This window comes from Andrena cerasifolii, chromosome 6 (genome assembly GCF_050908995.1).
Source record: "Andrena cerasifolii isolate SP2316 chromosome 6, iyAndCera1_principal, whole genome shotgun sequence".
In the NCBI taxonomy this organism is placed as follows: Eukaryota; Metazoa; Arthropoda; class Insecta; order Hymenoptera; family Andrenidae; genus Andrena; species Andrena cerasifolii.
In genome coordinates this window covers 8,157,275-8,177,144 of record NC_135123.1, presented here as the reverse complement: position 1 = coordinate 8,177,144, position 19,870 = coordinate 8,157,275, and the positions used below count along the sequence as shown (strand labels likewise).

The 19,870-nt window shown below is 38.7% G+C and overlaps 1 protein-coding gene across 2 annotated transcripts; it reads right to left on the bottom strand.

Annotated features, from left to right (window-relative positions):
* Positions 1–644: 644 nt before the first annotated feature.
* Positions 645–19,863, bottom strand: Aduk (unc-51 like kinase 3 homolog Aduk). 2 transcript variants are annotated; one of them, XM_076814941.1, is made up of 8 exons: positions 19,500–19,863; positions 15,960–16,111; positions 11,155–11,369; positions 10,854–11,080; positions 4,230–4,491; positions 3,948–4,151; positions 2,665–2,849; positions 645–931 (listed from the first exon to the last, which is right to left on the bottom strand). In XM_076814941.1, exons 1-8 carry the CDS (start codon positions 19,599–19,601, stop codon positions 818–820), a joined length of 1,461 nt encoding a protein of 486 aa, XP_076671056.1. In that variant the 5' UTR covers positions 19,602–19,863; the 3' UTR covers positions 645–817. The 2 variants fall into 2 exon arrangements, with proteins under 2 accessions (XP_076671056.1, XP_076671057.1); XM_076814942.1 differs by lacking the exon at positions 15,960–16,111 and having other exon boundaries at positions 19,500–19,859.
* Between the last annotated feature and the right edge of the window lie 7 nt (positions 19,864–19,870).

Genomic DNA, 19,870 nt, shown 5'->3' with positions numbered 1-19,870 from the left:
GCGCGCGCCCTCCTCTTCCGTCGCAAGTCCCAATGCCCTCCCTGGAAGTGATTAACTTTTCTTTCCAATCGAATCATTTTTTCTTTTTTTTTTTATTCTTTTTCTTTAATAACGTCGCTATATTTTTCTCGATCTGTTTGTATTCGTCAATCGATTTTTCGCAATTGTAGTTTCTTGGAAACGTCACCGCGCGTGCTAGAGTGCCCTCAGCAGGAAACGGTCTTGTACTCGATAACGCGCACAAAGTAAACAAACCCTGTTGCGAAAGATGCAAACAAATTGCGTGACTCCTCGTTGGTTTGAGGTTACGAAACAAAAAGAAAAAATGGCTTGATATGTACGTTGAACGCCTGAGGTTAGTACTTTGAAATGTAAATAATGTCAGTGAGTCCTTAAATGACTCCTTGTAACTTGGCGATGAGAGTAAATATGTAAAGGCGGTTAGACCTGAATGGCAGTCATTAATGGAGGTCACAGGCTTCGAGCCCGCAAAGGACGATTGTTGCGCGTGGTGGTGGTGGTGGGGGGAATAAAATAGAGTAAGTGTGAATGTTATTAGTATTATAAAATATTTCACCTTCGCTGCTTATTTTCTTCTTGCTTCGATGAGAAGCCAGTTGTACAGTTTAAGAGAATACGACAGATCCATGGACATTGAAAAATTTAATATAAAATTCTTTACTCCTCCATAAATTAATACGAATATCTTACATATATACATCAACGTGATGCGACAGAAACGACTCGCATTCCATTCGCAAAATTTACCCGCACAATGCCAGTGAAAGTAACCTCTGTATTAAATGCAAAGCACAAATTACTGTATGGCGCATTGCTTAAACGAGTCAGAACCACGGTGCACGGATTCCTCAATGTCCTGAGTGGCTAAAAGACCTTTGGTGCTCTCCGCTTCTTTCAACCAAAGCTGGACCTGCCGATTAAAACAACATTATGCATAACGAAATGTATCTAATATAATTAGTTGTGTATTTGTAAATGCAACATATTGTTATAAATATTACTCATTGCGTTATATTATTTGCGACGTAATATCGAGTCGCAAATTATTAATTACGCAGAAATACCACTTTACAAAAAGGGTTTTTATTACGAATTTAATGAATACTGTGCGTAGAATCATCTATTTCCAAATTATATGAATTAGTTAGTATTATTGTATACGCCAGCAGCTGAAAGGTATTTGCATGTAATTCATAGTGGCTATTTATTTTAATAATGAGTTTAAACGACTGTTATTTGTTGGGTGATAATACACGGCACCTGATGATTATCGCCTATTTAATGTAATGCGCACGGAAATTCCTCGACGATAAGGGACTTAACCGATTTAAAGTAGCAATATACTTTTTCCCTACTATATATCTAACACTAAACTTCATCAAACTAAAGTCACGCTGTATTGCCTGATCCTTAGGTATCCAATTCGATCGATACTTTTAATTATTATACCAAACGGTAGCTAATGGTGCAGGCTTTAGCAATATGTAATTGCTGTATCATCGTAAACGACGAACAAGTTGGATTCGATGAGACTAATTGTAGGTAAACGGAAGCAATTTACCACAAATGATTTTTATTCATGCACATATATTATTCAGTGAACTAGCTGACGCTGTAAGACCTTTGACAGCTTCCTCTTTACCCATTGCGTTCTTTACATGCAGATATGCGAATCGCGAACGACAGATATTCATAATTGCATCGCATTTTTAATGTAAGAACTTGGTACCGGTAAATTGCGAAAGAATGAAAAAGCATTCAGAATTCTTAGTAGGTGCATTTCCTTGCCGAATAGTTAATATAGAATCCGGGCTGACAACGTTGAGAAGAATTTCAGGTTTATGTTACAACAATTTCGCCCTGAATTTGGTTAATTTCGATACTGTCTTGATTGTTACATTCGTAATATTTTATTGGGGTTAATTATACTTGGCGCGCGAACTATCATCCGCCCCCGAGTTACGAAGCGATCGAAGTGCCACGCTCAGAGGGTTCTACTTAATCGAATATCTACTAGGTTCCGCAGTTTATTAATTTAAAGTAGAAATATCTCGTTACTTTCGAGTTACCATAATCGAAGGGCAAAGGGAAAAACCGGGAATGTCCATTCTCCGGGATTCTGCGATTCATAGCATATTTTGTTGCTGGCAACTGGGATCTACTAAACTGTCGAATCAAAAAGGGGTAGAAAGTTCAAACACCCCCGTAAGTTACCGCTAAAGATTTGGTATACTGGTTGAAAGCCGGAAATCTCCACTCTGCACTGGAACAAAAAACGAAATGTCCCCACTCTTTGCGTAAGCACAAGCTTCTATCGTCAAGGTAAAACAAGACATTATTTAAGAAGAAGGTTCATTGAACCTTGTTTCTTTACTGATGGACTAAAATATTAAAACTTAATTTTCTCGATAGCGCTGTTTTCTGACATTCCTTGTTTCTTTCCATCGCCCTTCAATTATGATAATATTAAAAAAATACGTTTCTATACGCATTCCCTTTATTTTAATCCTTTTCTGAAGCCAGCCACATGTTCTACCTGTGCGAAGCAGGATATTAGGTGCGCAAAAATTTGATTGGGTTCCTTTATCTTGATCTAGTGTGCTTATTAATTAAATCAGTGTTAATATGATATTAGTTAATCACCTGTTTATGTAGCAAGTCCCTCCTTCGGCCGAGTGGTTCCTTTCCCAAGAGAGGAACGAGTATTCCCAGGCAAGATTGAAATTTTTCCAACGCAAGCGCGTAATTCCCTTCCGCCAGATATTGTTCGGCAACATCTCCTATTTCGAGGGCGTCCGTCATATTGGTGGTACTTCTGCTAAGTGTTCCTATCGATAAAAGTGTCACAGGGTGCATTACGTTACAGGCTTTACACGCACTTCGATTCCATTCAAAAGTGGTCAACTATTCTGTTTCGTAATCGCAAGACGTGATCATAAAATAATACTTCTCGATAACGAGCAATATTAATGAAGCGAATGTTGAAGTTGTTTATTACTATCAACACTTAGCATTTTATTTTTCTCGCCCGATCAACTAACTCCATGTATGTAATGGCACGTAACTATCTCCGAAGAGCTTTCATTAGATATTCTAATTTTCTGCAAGCTGTAGTACTATTAATGCAAAGTGTTCGTGTTAGATTTTAATTGAAAAAATGATTAATTATTCTTAAGAGGGGATTTTTTAACTTTTTCCCGGGATTTTTTATTATGGACTTAGCGAAGGATTTTTATTACGGACCAGGTGTGGCAGATTGGGTGTAAGTAGAATTTTCTTCGCTAGAACTCTTTGCGAAAGATTAAACACGTTTTTCGCAAAACGGTGCTTTATGGTTGCCACGATATCTCAAATTCTACTTGACCGATTAGGCCCATCTTGCGCACACATCTTCAGCAGATGCGTGGCTATCGTTCTTATCAGAATTGGGCTATCATATTTGTCTCTTCTATTTTTTTTTTAATTTTACAGCCCGAAAAAGACGAAGAAAAATCGCGAAAGTCGACGGTTGATCTTCAAATTGCAGGCATTTTAAGAATTTTCGAAGATTCAATCCAAATCTGCTACTTTCATGGGCTGTGGCACCATCTTTATTTCACACCCGAAAAAAAATTATATTCCTAGTTTAAGATACAATAAATACACAACAAAAATTTGAGCATAAAAAGCTTTCATTAAGTCCATAAAAAAAATTCCTGAAGAAAGTTGAAAAAATCGCATGGCGCATTAAAATATCCCCTTAAGTGGGGCAATTGGATAATTAAAACACACGCTGGCGTGAACTAATTAATTTAATGCGACAGAAGAAATATTATTTTACAAACACTGTTGTGCGTACGTAAATTAATAGTTAATTTAAAAGTTCTCTTATTCTCAGATCTTAAGTACCGCGAAGTTCAGTTTGTTATGAAAATTTGGATACAAACGTAGTTCATGATGCACGAATGACAATCTCTCATTTAAGGACGACACCCTCTGGTTCGATGAAGAATTTCCTTTACTCTCTACCCGTAAACATGTCTCTTTCTCGTTGCAACTATCTATACACGACGCTTTCAATATTTCCGCCCTTTTAATGTAGTTATTCACGTGCGACCGTAAAATCTCTTTGCGCTTTAGGTCAGCTTCATCTGATAAAACAGCATCCGATTGTATTAATCTGTTTGCGACACCTTTGCTTCACTTATACAGAAATCGTAGCCCCTTACTTGTTAAAATAGGAATGAAGTATCTAAGAGCTTCGCAGTAAAGGTGAAATGCCTCTTTGGGATTATTTTCTGTATCCATTTGCACGGCCTTTTGCACCAAGTCAATCGCCTTGTCATAATTTTCCTTCGTTGGCGCGTGAGCCAAATCCAGAAAATCATGAGCGAAGAATTCATCGAAGGAGATCCTCTCGCCTGGATCGTGCTTCAGCAAGGACATCAGCAAATCCTTGCACTCGCGCGACACGCGCGAGCCCTTTGGTAACTGCAGTAAACGGTGTTACAAGTATCGTACAAAATAAATTTGCCAATTTCTATCGTACAGAATCGTTAATAATCCTGTTTCCCGTCGTTTATACGAGTTCCATCCATCGCATGCTGCGTTTGAAATTAATTTATATATATTTGTAAGTGACGAATATATACAAATTATTTATAAGTCTTCGTGTAGAAAATTGAGCGCAAAAAAGGAGCATCTAAGTATTCGCGATACTTCTGAAAAATTGAATAGTTTCTTAACCCTCCGTGGTTATAATCATAAATCAGTCACAGGGAGTCATTTTTTAGTTACCATTTTCGTATCTTTTAATCTTTTAACTTTTCAGCGATAATTGTACATTCGCAATACTCATGCAATCGTGTTGTAATAGTTTTTTTTTTAATAATGGAAATTTTGATATGTTGAAATTTGTAGTTGAAAAAATAGCTGTGGATGAAAGCGATTTTTTTTAACCCTCAAACACCACACTGGGTCACCGAGTCCCTGGCCGTTTGGAAGATTCGTGGTCACTGCTAAACGGTAAATGGTGGGGACCTGTTGTGGTGGGGGAAAAAACTTTGGGACCCGTACTACAGATTCCGCACCATGAGACCCCTAATGTACCTGAAGCAGCCGAGTGACATCGTGATAAAGGTAGTCTATGGGTCGCGCAGACCCAGTGTGGTGTACACGTCAGTATTTTCGGAAAAGTGGAGTTTAATAGTTGCTACAGAACATTATTGTTTGTGCAGTGATCTGTTGTTCAGACAGTGTTTCTACGCTGTGTAAAGTAGAACATATACTTTTCAATCGATAGAAAGTGTTTAAAATGCGATGTGTCGGGAATATGCGGCGAAAATATGTTGCGACTGCTGTTAGTGTAAATTAATTATTTCATAGAGATTTATACTGCTTTTATAAAATAAATTATTATTCCAACCATTTCATTGTATCATTTCACGGAGAACATTCGTTCGGAAGAAGTAAAAAAAATCACTCGACTTCACCCCTCGAAATAATTATATTTTTTCGAACCAATCATAATAGCATATATACTTTCTTGAAGGATGACTCAAAACCTTTCAATTGATGTATAGTAAAATCTATGTACCTATTTTAAGAAAAAAACTGTGATTAAAAGAAAAACTTAACTTTCAGAACACAGACGTCTTTTTTTCTAAATATCCTGAGCATCAAAAGATTTCTCACCAAACTATCGATATATTCCATTTTTTACTGTCCGACGAATTGATTAAAAAAAAAATTGTTTAAAACGGTCCAGCAAATCCTGATATATAGAGGAAAGAAAATTTTGGGTCGCGTTAGGAAAATATAGTGTAGTGTTTGAGGTTTAAAAATCACCTGGTTTTTAAATTTTATCATTAAGGTTTAAAAATTTACAAAACTATTAGCAAATACATATCCTGGGGTGCGATACACCCCGCGTGACCACGAATGATTCATGAGAAGGTCACATGGTTCGAGAAAGAAGAGTTGACGAAATACAAGTGGCTTCTGCTAAAGCTGTTACTTTCAAACCTAAAGGTCACTGAAAGTTTTTAAAATAGATGGAAATGCTTAGACGCCACTCAGCGTGTGCCATTGTGAATTTATGACACGTTCCTAAGTACTATGGGACAAAACTTAGAAGTTTGAATAAGAATCCACTGTCTTTCTCCAAATTTAAACTATACACTGAAGTAATTACGCGAATACGCTTTTATGCAGGTCAGCGTAGAACGTTGAATCTGTCTGGATATTAATATCACCTTCACAAGAATATACAATCACATTTAAAAATACTTGGATAGCTTTTAAGGTCTCGAAAAAATCTCTACCCGACTTTGAACAGCGCTCATTTTTCAATCCCCACATAGACTTCTTCGAAGCATGCAATGTTGACCTTCGTGCGACTTTCGCGTCATCAAAAGCGTCGCAGATATGTAGATGACTCATTATGTAAACAGAGTTGTAGTTGATTTCGTTACACAGTTCTCTGTACCGCTACAATGCAGTTGGTTGTACAACTGGCCACGCATCTCTTACATGTTTATATAGAAATGTAATAATATTGTATAATTGTATATAAACTGTGTATCTGAGAGCAAAAACCGACTAACCCACATATTTCGCGGAATCGAGTTAGTAGCAATAATGTATTCCAATAGGCTGTACTAATCATATAAAGTAGGAAAAATGAAATCTTTTCAATGTGGGTTAGTCCGTTTTTTGTTCTTAATGCCTCAATTATAAATACAGTCACAGGCAAATAAAGTTCCAAGGTTGGATTAATAAAATGAATAAAAGCTACTTTTTCTATGGTTCGTCATCCTGTCTATACTTCTTATATTCGAAAATTTGTATAACCGGTATCTTTGAATTGTTGTATTTTATCAAAGAATTGGTTTCATCTCTGGTTTTATGGAGCCTGCTGCCGACAGTCCTACCGCTTTGATTGTTAGAAGCTCTCGAATAGAAATGCGACAAAGGGCTTCCGGCCATAAAGAACTTTTCAAAGCATTTACATTTCTGTAGCACCTGTAACTACTACACTTCATTCTCAACTAGTAGAATAAACAAATTACCCACACTTCGTTTTTCAAATATTATACTTGTCATATTCTCTCCGTTAAAACAGCCATTTATGTCCGTGAAACACTCTATGCTCGTCCTTGGGACTGTTCTTGAATTTTGGATGAAAGTCGAAACCTAAATTTATCCAAATTTAATAAAAAGTTATTTTTTTATAATCGTTATTTTTTTTTTGCCCACAGATGAAAGACAAAGCCTCGTATAAAACAATTTAATTCCACTTTTTCTTGTTTATTTTTGCTCGAGGAATCACTCCATTCACGATTGGTCATCGCCATCCTCACACCCTACATACGGGGCGTAACGCTAAATATGGTACAGGCTAACAGAGCAATGCCTCGCTACTAATCCGCATTTTAAAGCTAGTCCACCGCTATCCTCTTCGTTTCGAGAAATTCGCCCACATTTGAGCACCGCTTAAAATCACTAAGGAAACACCGCGAACCCTTACTCACCAATTGGAGCGCAACTTTGTGTGTTTATAGAGTGACTCACGCAAGAACAACGGTATGATTCATTCCCACCCAATCGCCTGTTAAGGGTGTGAAAACTAACCTCAAATTCAAATAGACCCCCACTTTATCGCTTATAACTCTTAAAGTACAGGAGATATAAAAAAATGTTTGGAACAAAAGTTTAATGGTGCAATAAGCGCTGCAAACTTGTGTTAACAAAATTTGAAAAATAGTTTAAAAAAAAGAACCTGTCGAAAAAAAACTTTATTTTTTAAATTTTGTTAACGCAAGTTTGCAGTGCTTATTGCGCCACTAAACTTTTGTTTGAAACATTTTTTTCTGTCCCTTTTACTTTAGGAGCTATGCGCGGAAAAGTGGGCGTGCCTCTTTGACTTTGAGGTTAGTTTTTACAACCATAAAGGGGGATTGGACACGAATGAACAGTTCTTCCTATTTTGAGTCACTCTATAAACCCACAATGTTCCTTTCCATTCGGTGAGTGTGGGTTCGCAGTGTTCCCTTGTAAGTCAGGCGCTGGAGATGGATCCTGTATAAATGAAATTAAAAATTTTGATATTTCTCGTTGAATCTTCGTAACAGACTTACTGATAGATCGGTGACGTTTTCTCAATTAAAATGAGTCCAAAGACGACTACATTCAGGCTATTTTCGGTTGCACTTTTGGATTCTGTAAATCCGGCATGCTCCACAGACGCGCCCGCGGGTGCTCGCGGGCACCCGCAGCACCCTCTGGCATCCAGCCCCCCTTCTCAAGTAACAGCTGCCACTTACCGACGAACGCGCTCTGATTAAAAAACTGCCGGTCTCTATCCGAAGAGGAAACCTCGAAATTCCGTAAAATGTCAGTTCAATGACATTTCAAAGCCAGGAACTTTCTGGCATCAAGCTCCAAAGTTAGAGGGCGGGTCTTATTGGGCCCACAGTGACCATGAAGGGTTAAGGAAAAAGGCCCAGCGGGTAGGAGAAAAATCTCTCCGCACAGGAGTTAGGTCTGGGTCGTAGCTAAAATTTTTTAAATTTGCATTCTTTTCAAACCTCATTACAGTAATCTGGGGTGCGAGCGGTAAACCGATCATAAAAGCGGAGCGCGCGGCTCTCGCTTAACTGGGCCGGGAAATTCCGCACAGCTCTTTGCGACGTTAATTTGAAAGAGACCATCCTAAAATTTTCGAAGCTCGGGCATCACTGCTGTTCAGCGGTCGCTGGCAGCCCTGCGAACGCTGGGCCGGTGAATGGTTGTGGTGGAATGCGTCCGTGATGCGGTGTTGCCATTTTCGACTGTTCACGCGCACGTAAGTGACAGTTTTAAGGTTTTAACGGATGACCCTGTACATCTGGCAGCAAGGCTCGCCCGGGTCAGGGTTTTCCGGGCACGGACGCGTCTCCCGCGCAATTTTTCCCGCGCGATTTTTCCCGCGCATTTTTGGTGACGCTTGAAGGGCGCGGCCTTCCGCGGGGGCTGCATAAATAGCCCTCCAGAGGGAGTACCACATCCTACAGGCCGGTAACTGGGCTTCCGCTTAGAGGGACGGCCCACAGAGAGAAAGGCGGAGAACCTACCTCCAACCCCCCTCCCCGTACTGAGTAAATTTAACAAAACAAAAACCCGCACCCTCACTCTTGTACCAGTCCTTTAAGGGAGCGTCTCGTGTTGTTGCAATTTACAAGTGTTAACCGATCCTCGAAGTTTGTTACTCCAGCGATAACCGCCTACTCGCGTCTATTAAAAAGGAGTGGTGTAGACATAAATTTCGCTTCATTTGCACCCCTCAACAAAATTTCATATCAGACTTGTTAGTCGTCAAGATACATGTTAGCCTGTTGCACATTTAGCGCTACATAATTTATATGTAGATACGTACAAATATTTTAAATGCAAATGAATTACGCTACAATTCATTTTATGCGTAGATTGCGAATCGCGATACTAAAGGAAACATATTAACAATTTATTTTAACATATCAATATAATAAGTAAAGTAACTATAACCAAGTGAAAATTAATCTAAGGGAAATACAGCATAACACGACAAGATACACTAACTAAAAAGGTATTACAAAATATGTACGCGAGATTTTTTAATTTTGACCTAAAATCTATATCGAAGTGAATTATAAGATAATAATACATTCGTATAAATAAATTATCTACTAAAACTGAATCAATATTTGCCACAGTTTGTATTAAAAATGCGCAGTGATTTTTTTAATCTGGACCAGTTTCATTTTCAATACGTGGCATAAAACGTGGCATTATTTAAGTCTAACTTGCTGTAACGAATAAAACTCTCGTATACAAGCAAAAAAATCGAAACTGTTAGGTTTCTTCTAGTGGAGCAAACAATCGTGACTTAATATTCGACGCTTAATTATTTCAGAGGTGTAGACAGTGCACTCATAAAACAATAGGTAAATAATTATATTAATTAACCGTTATCTTCACCAGCTAAATGTTTTCAACTTATAAGCTGTTATTTTCAAAATTTCATTCGCATAGCATTGCTATATAGTCTTGGAACTGTTTCACTGCGTCGTGTATATAATGTAACTTACAATTAGGTGCATGAAAGATTGAATTTAAAGACGAATTTAAATCCTATATCGTTGGCTTGTTGGTAAAACTGACCAAGTCCTTCATTCCATCCTGAAATCCTTCAGAATTAATGGAAACAATTACTTTCCAAGTTGTTTACAACAATGGATTAATCAAAATCCATATGGGGGAAAACATTATGTTGCAATAGTTTTCAAGTGAGGCATCGGGAACAAAAACGGACTAACCCATATTTTTTATGAAATTGAGTTAGTAGCAATAATGTATTTCAATACGCTTTGGCACCCAGTGGGTGGCCCAATTATTATACTCCAGCAAACAGTTTTGAGATTTTGTAAGTTTAAGCGATGGAAGTGGCTGTATCTCTGCGAAAAATAGTCGCAAAAAATATTTAAAAAAACGCATTCTAACCCAGACCTAACCCAAACCTTTAGTTGCCAATTTAAGAATTTTTTTAATAATAGTATAATAATTTAGCCACCCTCTATAGGTACTAATCATATAAAATAGGAACAATTAATTTTATTTTACGTGAGTTAGTCCGTTTCTGCTTTCGATGCTTCAATTATTACCTGATTTTTCTGTAACCGATTGAACTTTAGTTCCACCAACAAGCCAACGATGCACTCTTTAAATCTTTAAAAAAAAAACCAAGCAAACTTAATAAATGCGTGCGGTAGTAATTTGCTAACTAACAATAATTACTTCTTATACGCGTTTTATGATACTATAATAAAGCAGTTCACCTCTATCGGCCGGCCATCCTTGATTTTCTCCGCCAGTTCCTGAAAGCTACTGCTAGAATACGGAGCCTTGCCGAACAAGCATTCGTACATGATCACGCCGACGCTCCAGAGATCGACGCGTGCGTCGTACTTGCGTTTCAATAAAATCTCCGGCGCCATGTAAAGGGGGGAGCCCCGGATGGTAAACTTTTGCTCCGAGTTCGAGAGGTACTGCGCGAAACCGAAGTCTGCAAGAAAAAGGATTCGTTGGACCCGTGACGAAGGGATCGAAGATTCTCTCAACTCCCGAACACGTACGAACCTCCAACCTTCAACGTCATGCATGGTTTCTTCATTAGCAGCAAATTCTGTGGCTTCAAGTCCATGTGAGAGACATTATTGTTGCGCAGATATTTTAAAGCAAGCGCGAGCTGCTGCGAAAATCTCCGACAAATCTGCTCGGGCAGCTTGTGTCTCTCCCTTATAAAACTCGATAGATCACCGCCATCGCAGTACTCCATTACGATGTATATGTGCCTACATTACGCCAGGCGATAGAAACGTTATTACAGGTCGCTTAAAATAATTAGGGGATCACGTTTCGCTCTTCTGTACAGGCCCATTTACTGGATTTGGACACGAGAAGACTTTACACCACGTTTTTATAGTGCTTCAAGTAGTGCACTGTATATACCTATGCGAGATATTATCGTACACGACGCGTACTAAGTTAAAAGTACGCTGTAGGGTGGCTCTTATTTACAACTAGTTTTTAGCCTGTCTTTGCCAGGCAGTACCCTATATAATAAGACGCCTAAGATAACCGCAATTTTTGTTGGAATCTCCCTAGAAACAATTTTCGCTGCGAAATACGAAATTTTACAACTTTTGGGTACCAGAAGGGTACCTGTTTAATTGGTCTCCTGAAGGGCATTTCGAGGGGCCTAAGCAGTGTTCGGAGGGAGTCCAATGATGGAGGGGGAAACACCTATAGGAGCGGTGGTTATGTGTGCGTAACTGACGCAGGCGCAGTTCATGCACACTTAACCACCGCTCCTATAGGTGTTTCCCCCTCCATCATTGGAGCCGACTCCCCCCGAACACTGGGCCTAAGTCCCATACGTGCCCAGACTCATTTGAGACCCCCCCTAGAAACGAAATAATTCTCGATATTATTACAACAACTAATACGTGACAAAGACCCCGAATCCAAGAAATTTGTGGAGCATATTCATGTAAGAACAATGCGTTTTCGTTTGCCTTCACGAGAGCCCAAATAAAGGGCGCATTTCGACTCTGCATTGAGCGCGCGTTTGTATCTCCATCGCTTCTTGGAATCCTTCGGTCGAGAGTGAGAGAACTCGTGAGCGAGCGAGGACGACAGAGTCGACACGAAGTAGTCGTCGGCTATGAAAGAGAGAAAGCATAATACTTTGTCTCGCTTCGTTTCTCAGCTCGTGCTCGAGCAGCGAGCTCGACCCGAGTGCGGGCCTAGGTACTTACATACAATGCAGTAGCAGCTACAACATTGTACGTAATACCTATTTTAGGCCACAGGGACTACCCATTATGGAATTTTCCAGGTTTTGGATTTTTTACGGCACCTTTGGCTGCCGAGGAAACTGCATGCCGAATCTGAACCTTATAGGTCATCGGGAAGTACGAAAAAAGGCGCTGGAAAAAGATTTTGTTAACAAACGAACATCCACCTTAAGTAAAGTGACCAGACGTCCCGCATTGTGAGGGACAGTCAGTCGCATTGAAAAGTGTCCCGCAAGGTGTCCTGGGTTGGACATGTAACCTTTTACATTTTCGCAGTGGCGTAAAGTTACTCTACCTTTTCTGTTGTGAAGAAAGAAATATTTTTAATTTCGTTTCAATGTATCACTTTATAATCACATGTATTTTTGAATATATTGCAAATGCTTTAATAAACTACGGAAAAGATCTCCTCACGGATTTGTTAACCTTTTTTTTTTGCTTGCTTGCCCCGCATTGCAATAGAAAATGTCTGGCCACTTTAACCTTAAGCGTCTTATTATATAGGATTATTGGTGAAATTATTTTTCAAGATTTTCTTCGCTGCACAGCCCAGGGTAGTTCCAAGTAATAGAAAAAAAGTAATACAATATAAAAGATGCTTCATGTTTGGATCTACATCTTTTATTTGACACGTTTCTTGATGTAATTAAATAAAATCGACTTTGTGCGCTTTTAAGTAATTATTTAAATGTTCAAGGACCCAGGGGCTCCTTTCCCCCTGATCCAATCGGGCTGAAACTTTACAGATTTTTTTTATTAATGGAAACTAGTCTGGGCGATGCCGCGAAGAAAATTAAAAAGTCGAAGATAAGAGCCACCGCAATGCACACTAACTATAGATATGCAAACTTTCAGTGAAATCGGTAGTCCGACCTTTGTGCACTCCCCTTGTTTGTTTAATTTGGCACGACTCTACAGGAAGACCGTATACGCTCAAAAACACCTAGCGTCGCCGCCATTTTATATTATAATAACCGAGGATTACGGGGCTGGTAATGGAAAATAGTGTGCATAAGCGCGAGGAAATGCTAAATCCGCCGACGTTGGAAGCTTTTCAGACGAAGTATGCATGAGCTCGTGAGACAGTGAATTTAGAAGCGAAAGAAAGTTTTGTTATGTATGTCTACTTAGCAATAAACATATAACAATTTGTTAATTTTTTTAAGGACATTGTAAGCTTCGAGATGTTAGTAATAAATGCGTAAGTTAGAATAGGTACTATGAACTTTAAGAACTTACTCGCGATGAGTAAAAAGCAGAAATAGAAAACTAAAGCCAGAATCTGCGACCAAAAACCACCGCGACAGCAACGTTAAGGGTACTATTCGTTCTATTCGTGAAACGCTCTGAATATAAGTTCCTTCTTTCATTGCACCGTTATCTTTGTTTACGAAACCTTCGTTTGAAGTATTCTCGATTTTTTGTATCTACCCGACTTAAATAGAACAGCAGGGTTAAGTGCTCGGCGTTTCTTCTGTTCCTGACCGTTACGTACTTCATTTTTCTGAATTCCAGAAACCTGATCCCCATATCGTTTTAAGTAATATGCATTGAAGAATTCCTCGAATTCAGTGATGATTATAAAATAGCTATAAAAAAGGACTGCAATGCCTGTATCGGGTGGGATAAATTTCCTTTGTAAATAGACATTTTTCACTAATTCACATTTTCCGGGGACGTTTAATCGTGCTATTTAAATCTAGGAAACTGTGCTATGTACAACCTTTTGGATAAATAATTGAGTCTATTGCCTTCGGTGATACAGCGCTGTCTTCATAAGTGATACATTTCGCGATTCCTTGTGTGATAATCTGCCATGCCCACCATTTCTTCCGTAGTCGCCGCTGCGAGTGAGAGGGACTGAGAACGAGTAACGCCCAGGGCACACGAGCCGCACTCGTCATTTTGCAGCCGTGTCAATACTGTCCCAAAATATACAAATATTTTATATATGTCTCTATGTACATATATGTACTGCTAGAGCACAACGTTATTATCGACGCGGCTGCAAAGTGACGCATGCCGCTCGTGTAGACCGGGACTAACAATAAGAGGGAACCGTAATCTATGGCTTGTCGCTGTTGCCTACCCTCTTGATCGTTTTCACTTCTCACAGTCCGCCTCGAGCGCCGCGGCGGAGAATAGGGGCAAGCCGAATAGACTACCCGATTCGAAAGTTGATACTGGCCGGCCCCGAACCAGTGTCACTTTGGGAGACAGAACTGTAATCCATATTGTTTCATTCAAATAACTGATTTTAGAATTATTTATAAGGGTTTTATTTAAAAAGAATGCAACAAAATACTTATTACACGTGGTTTATTAGACCATAAAGCACAAGGAAAAATGTATTCAAATAGTTTTTGAATAATATGTTTTAATTGTACCGAAAGTCATAACGCTCAGATTAATGTTTCCAAAAACGTTCCCTAACATTAATAATTCGGATAATGTCACAAAGTCAAGATAGCTATGGTAAGAATATATTTTTTCACTTTTGTTTATAAATTTTTTACAGCCACATAAATAAGTGGTAACCTTTAATAAAGCGATAAGACTGCTTGAAAGAGGCAAATTATCTTCAGAAAGTCTTTCATATCTCGTACCGATTGCCAAGAGTAAAATTAAAACGAAAAATAGCTTGATCTTCCAGGGTTAACATACCATTTAATATCAAGACACCTATACATTCCCGAAGTTTCGTAATATTTTACTTTAATAGTAAACACATTTGTAATCTTTGTGGCATTTATTATTACTAATCAACTACTATTTTCTAAAAATAGTCTGGTCTTCGTGTTAGCATGGTAAAAGAGAAATTATTAAAAGATAGAACATAATATAAGTTGTATTCGAATAAACACGCAATAAATCGGTTTTGTCTTCTTTTAACAAAAAACAAATGCACGCTATTAATTTTTAACATTATAACTCGCTGGATCGTTTACCGCCTCCTTCCTCTACAGCTGGGTTTACCTCTGACGAGTGCCTCGGCCGAGTCACTCGTTCTGCTACTCGGCCGAGTGAAAATTTTGACCGATTTGCCCGTCGGACTACTCGGTCAAGTACCTACAGAGTTAGGAGCGATGGGGTCGCAGTGAATGGAGGGGGAAACACCTACAGAGTTAGGAGCGATGGGGTCGCAGTGAATGGAGGGGGAAACACCTACAGGAGTGGTGGTTATGTGTGCACGAACTGCGCCTGCGTCAGTCGCGCACACATTACCACCGCTCCTGTAGGCGTTTCCCCCTCCATCGCTGCGGCCCCATCGCTCCTAACTCTGAGTACCTAGTAGAACATGCGTTCAGACTGTGCGAGCACTGGGCCCAGTGGGCTCACTCGGCCCAGCACTCGTCAGGTGTAAACTAAGCGCAACATTTATTACTGTGTATTATGTATACTAAAAAGTTATTAGAACATAGGTACATATGGCACTTCAGTTGTCCGAATTTAATTGAAAGCAGAACAGACTCATTTATCTAACTATTTAAAGTAAGATACCTCCTCGATCACTATATTCCGCATTTGCAGTCCTTTTTCTCACGTCTACACTTTCAACCTTCAAAGAAATCAGCCGCAACTAACCCTTCGTCCCAGAAAAAGTCCCTCATCTCCACGATATGCTCGTGCTTCAGAATTTTCAGGAGATTAATCTCCGTGACGAGATTATCAATAGCCGATTTGGAGAGCGACGATTTGTCTACGCACTTGATTGCGACCACCTCTCGGCATCCATCCTACAAAACGACCAACAATAGCATACGTTAGTCGCCTTGGGATAACTTGCTTCTTTCAAGCTTCGATGCAACCCTCTTTCTGGCCACATCTCAAATCAGCCGTGTCGCTCGTCGGATAGAGAGCCAACCGTCGTGATACGTTGAAGTTACGCTGGAATCCGCGACACGCTGATAAACCGATTATTCTTCAACGCGCGTTGTACGAGGAAAACAATTTGGCGCAAAGGTCAGTGTATTCGTACAAACGTCTCTGTGGCATTTGTGTAACGCCAGTGGTGTGGATGGCAGATCTCTGCCGAGATCGTCAAAGATTGGATTAGCACGATCGTTAACACCGTGTGTTTGAGAAACCCTGCGCTACAGAACACTTTCAATACTTTTATTAAATGTTATTACTGCATATTATTGTAACAGCGTATTATTATTTTGTGCGAATGGAACGTAGAAAATTATGTTAAAAATGTATGTCCATACTTGGATTGTAAATAAATTTGTTATGGTGTAAAAGCATGATTGAGATTAATATAAAATTATTCTTGTTTTAGTTTCCTTCGTGAAATGTGGTATTAACATTGTGTATTGTCATTGCACTTCCATTCAGCTGATTTAAAACAATAAGTTTGATAAGAAACGTGATCTAAATATCACACTATGCATATTTATGCATTATACCGTTATTTAATTTATATAATATTGATAAGCTAGAACTGATTTGTTTATACGATCATGAAAATCAGTGCACCACATGTACAAGCACACAGGATACTTTGACAATACCACGTGGATTATCTACGGTGGGGGGGGGGGAGTAAAGGTGAAAAAAGTAAACAAAATTACGCCAAGTACATGAAAAAGTGGAGGACGAAAAAGAGTATTATCAAATAAATCACAAAAAAAAACTAGAAGAAAATGATAATAATATGAATCACAAAAAAATAGAAGATAATAATAATTATGTACGGGGGGGGGGGGAAGTAAAGGTGAAAAGAATAAATTTGCAGGGGCGGATTTGTACATAGGTAGGCTAAATAGAGGGGGGGGGGAGGAAATTGGAAAAGATAGCAATTTTTTTGCCTGTAACTTTTTATTTTTTATTTTTAAAATAGAATATCCATTTTCTCTAACTCCGCAAGTGAAGGGTGAACTTTAAACACAGAGGCTTGAGACAATTTTAAAAACCATTCTCTTATTTTTTCATGTAGCGAATTAGCAATAACTCAAATTTGAGTTATTAAAATTGCCTCGACTATTTTTCATTAAAATATTTGACGATATTTCACGGAAAGGGCGCTTGTTAGCCTAGGCGCCAAATCTCCAAATCCGCCCCTTTAAATATGATCTAAATCAAATCACACGTATCCAAGGTACACCATTTCTTTTTAGATTGAAAGACGTGTTGCATATCGCAAATATATTCAAAATATGGTTTTGGCGTCAAATAAAGATAAGATCGATACGAAGTCCTACCGCTTTTAAGTTCAATTACAGTTCTGCTGATTGCCAGTCGATTTTCCAAAATGCACCAAATTAGAAATGAGACTTCATGGACTGCCAAACTTCGCCGATATTCCACTTCAAGGATATAAATACCTACAGCTCATTAATATTCACCCTTTAGCAACTTTGCCCATGTTATTCAGATCACTGTATTATTAATGGCAAAGATTATTTGACAGGTCTATTTCTGATATTATCCTAGAAATTTTCTTATCAAATTTTGAAATATTTTATTTTGGGTAAGATTTCATCATTTCTTTTTCACAGTCGCCTTCAAGTTTTACGCTAATAATTCTGTGTTTTAAATTGTTGTACTTTCCATTTTAATTTCCACAATGGCCACGAAGTTTATTCGCGATATTCATCAGTTCTTCAGTTTCGCATTTTCATAAAAAATAATAAATACCAGAGTTGCTCCTACTTATAAGTTGAGCGATTTCGATGTACGATTTGTGTTCTTCGTCTCATTTCAGTGCCCATTTAAGCGCCCTTTCTCATTTCCTTGTCTCCGACTTCTTTTCGTTATTTTTCCATGCCACTGGAAAAATCAGTCACGACGAAAAGTACGAGTAACACCTACTTACTTCAAACTAGCTTCAATTAAGCTGACCAAAATTTGTTTACATCCTAATATCCTTTAGAAATTTTATCACAAACATATTACACGGGTTTCGAATATTCTTGGAAACTATGTCTTTCAATAAAATAAAAACGTTGTACCCAAAATATATCTGGTTCAATTTTGATCATATTTAATCATACGTACTTGTGCTGAAACAAAATGGAGAAAAATCTGCAATGCGCGGGTATTTCGAATCAGTGCTAGCAGAAAGATAACTGTCACTTCCTGCTTAACTCAGCAAAATCGGTTTTCTGCTTTTTTGTTTTGCGTCAGGAAAAACATTTTATCCACCGAGTGAATAGCAGGTTGAAGTCCGATATTAGGTATACCTAAAAAAAAACCGCGCGATGCAGAAGTTTATCGTCCATGGGTGGCGTCCCTCACGCAGGTCTATTTCCCACTCCTCAGCTGTACTTTGTTTGTGTAAAAAGCATAGACGCGTGCACGCCTTCGATTAGCGTTCATGTGCATAGTAGTCGAAGCTAGAGTGAGAGGGAGTAGGTAGAGGGACCTAAGCGCCGCGGAGTTTAGGTTGGACGGCACTGATTTTAGGCACACCATTTAAAGCTATATAGCGATTTTCCCCTTTGCCAGATCTGCAAACTATCGCCACCTATATTTCCGTTTTTAATTCGAACCTTTAGAAAACTTCAAACTGTTAAAACGCATTAGGGAAATCGAATATTACTTCCTGGAAAAAGTGCACTATTAGGAACTCATTTTACTGTACTCATCGCATTTGATATTTACAAAATTACAGTTCACAAACGATTTGTCGAACTATTCACTTCGACTTTATTAGATTATTAAATTGCTCGTAACGTAGCTTATAACTACTGATATTGTGCCACGTTCCGGCACTGCAATGCAGTGCTCCAGTTTAAGTTTACAGTGGAGGAAGAAAAAATATGCTAGGGAGTACATATATTTCGATAAAAGTAATCTCTATATGCTGAAGACACCACAAACATCACTGTACTTCATAAGCTATTAACCTGCCTTCAACATTCTATGAATGATATGTTTTATATTTCCATAAAAGGGAATGATATTGATTTTCCTCTGTCAGAGCAGCAAATTTGTGTTAATTATAAAGTTGGTGATAAACTTATACGCGTGAGAAAAAAAGACATGCTTTCTACGTGTGTCACATGTGCACCCAGTCAAGCCACGATTCTAATGGTGAAAGGGTGGTTTCTGTGGAACTAGTTACGGCACTGTCGTCATATGTTTCGCACAACTCTATTCCGAACCTCAAAATGCACATACCTTTTTAAACGCTTTGTAGACCGTCGCGTAACTCCCCGATCCGATTTTCTCTAGCAAGCAATAATCACTCACGCTGGGCAAACTCATTTTGCCCGATGACATGTAATTCACATCGGTAATTGCCCGAAATATTACGACACTATGGGGTTAACTTAACTTGACAAAACGCAGTGAGCCTCTCCACATACCGTTTGTGTATGCATTGGCGTGGTTACACAAAATCCTCGATAAACGTGTCACTGTTAAGTTCCAAGATGTTACATGCACGCAAGTGATTATATTATGCATACTGCGCTGTATCGACGTACGTACACAATCATGCAGCGAAATATAGTATTTATTCTGAAAATACAATTGTTTTTAAAATTAAA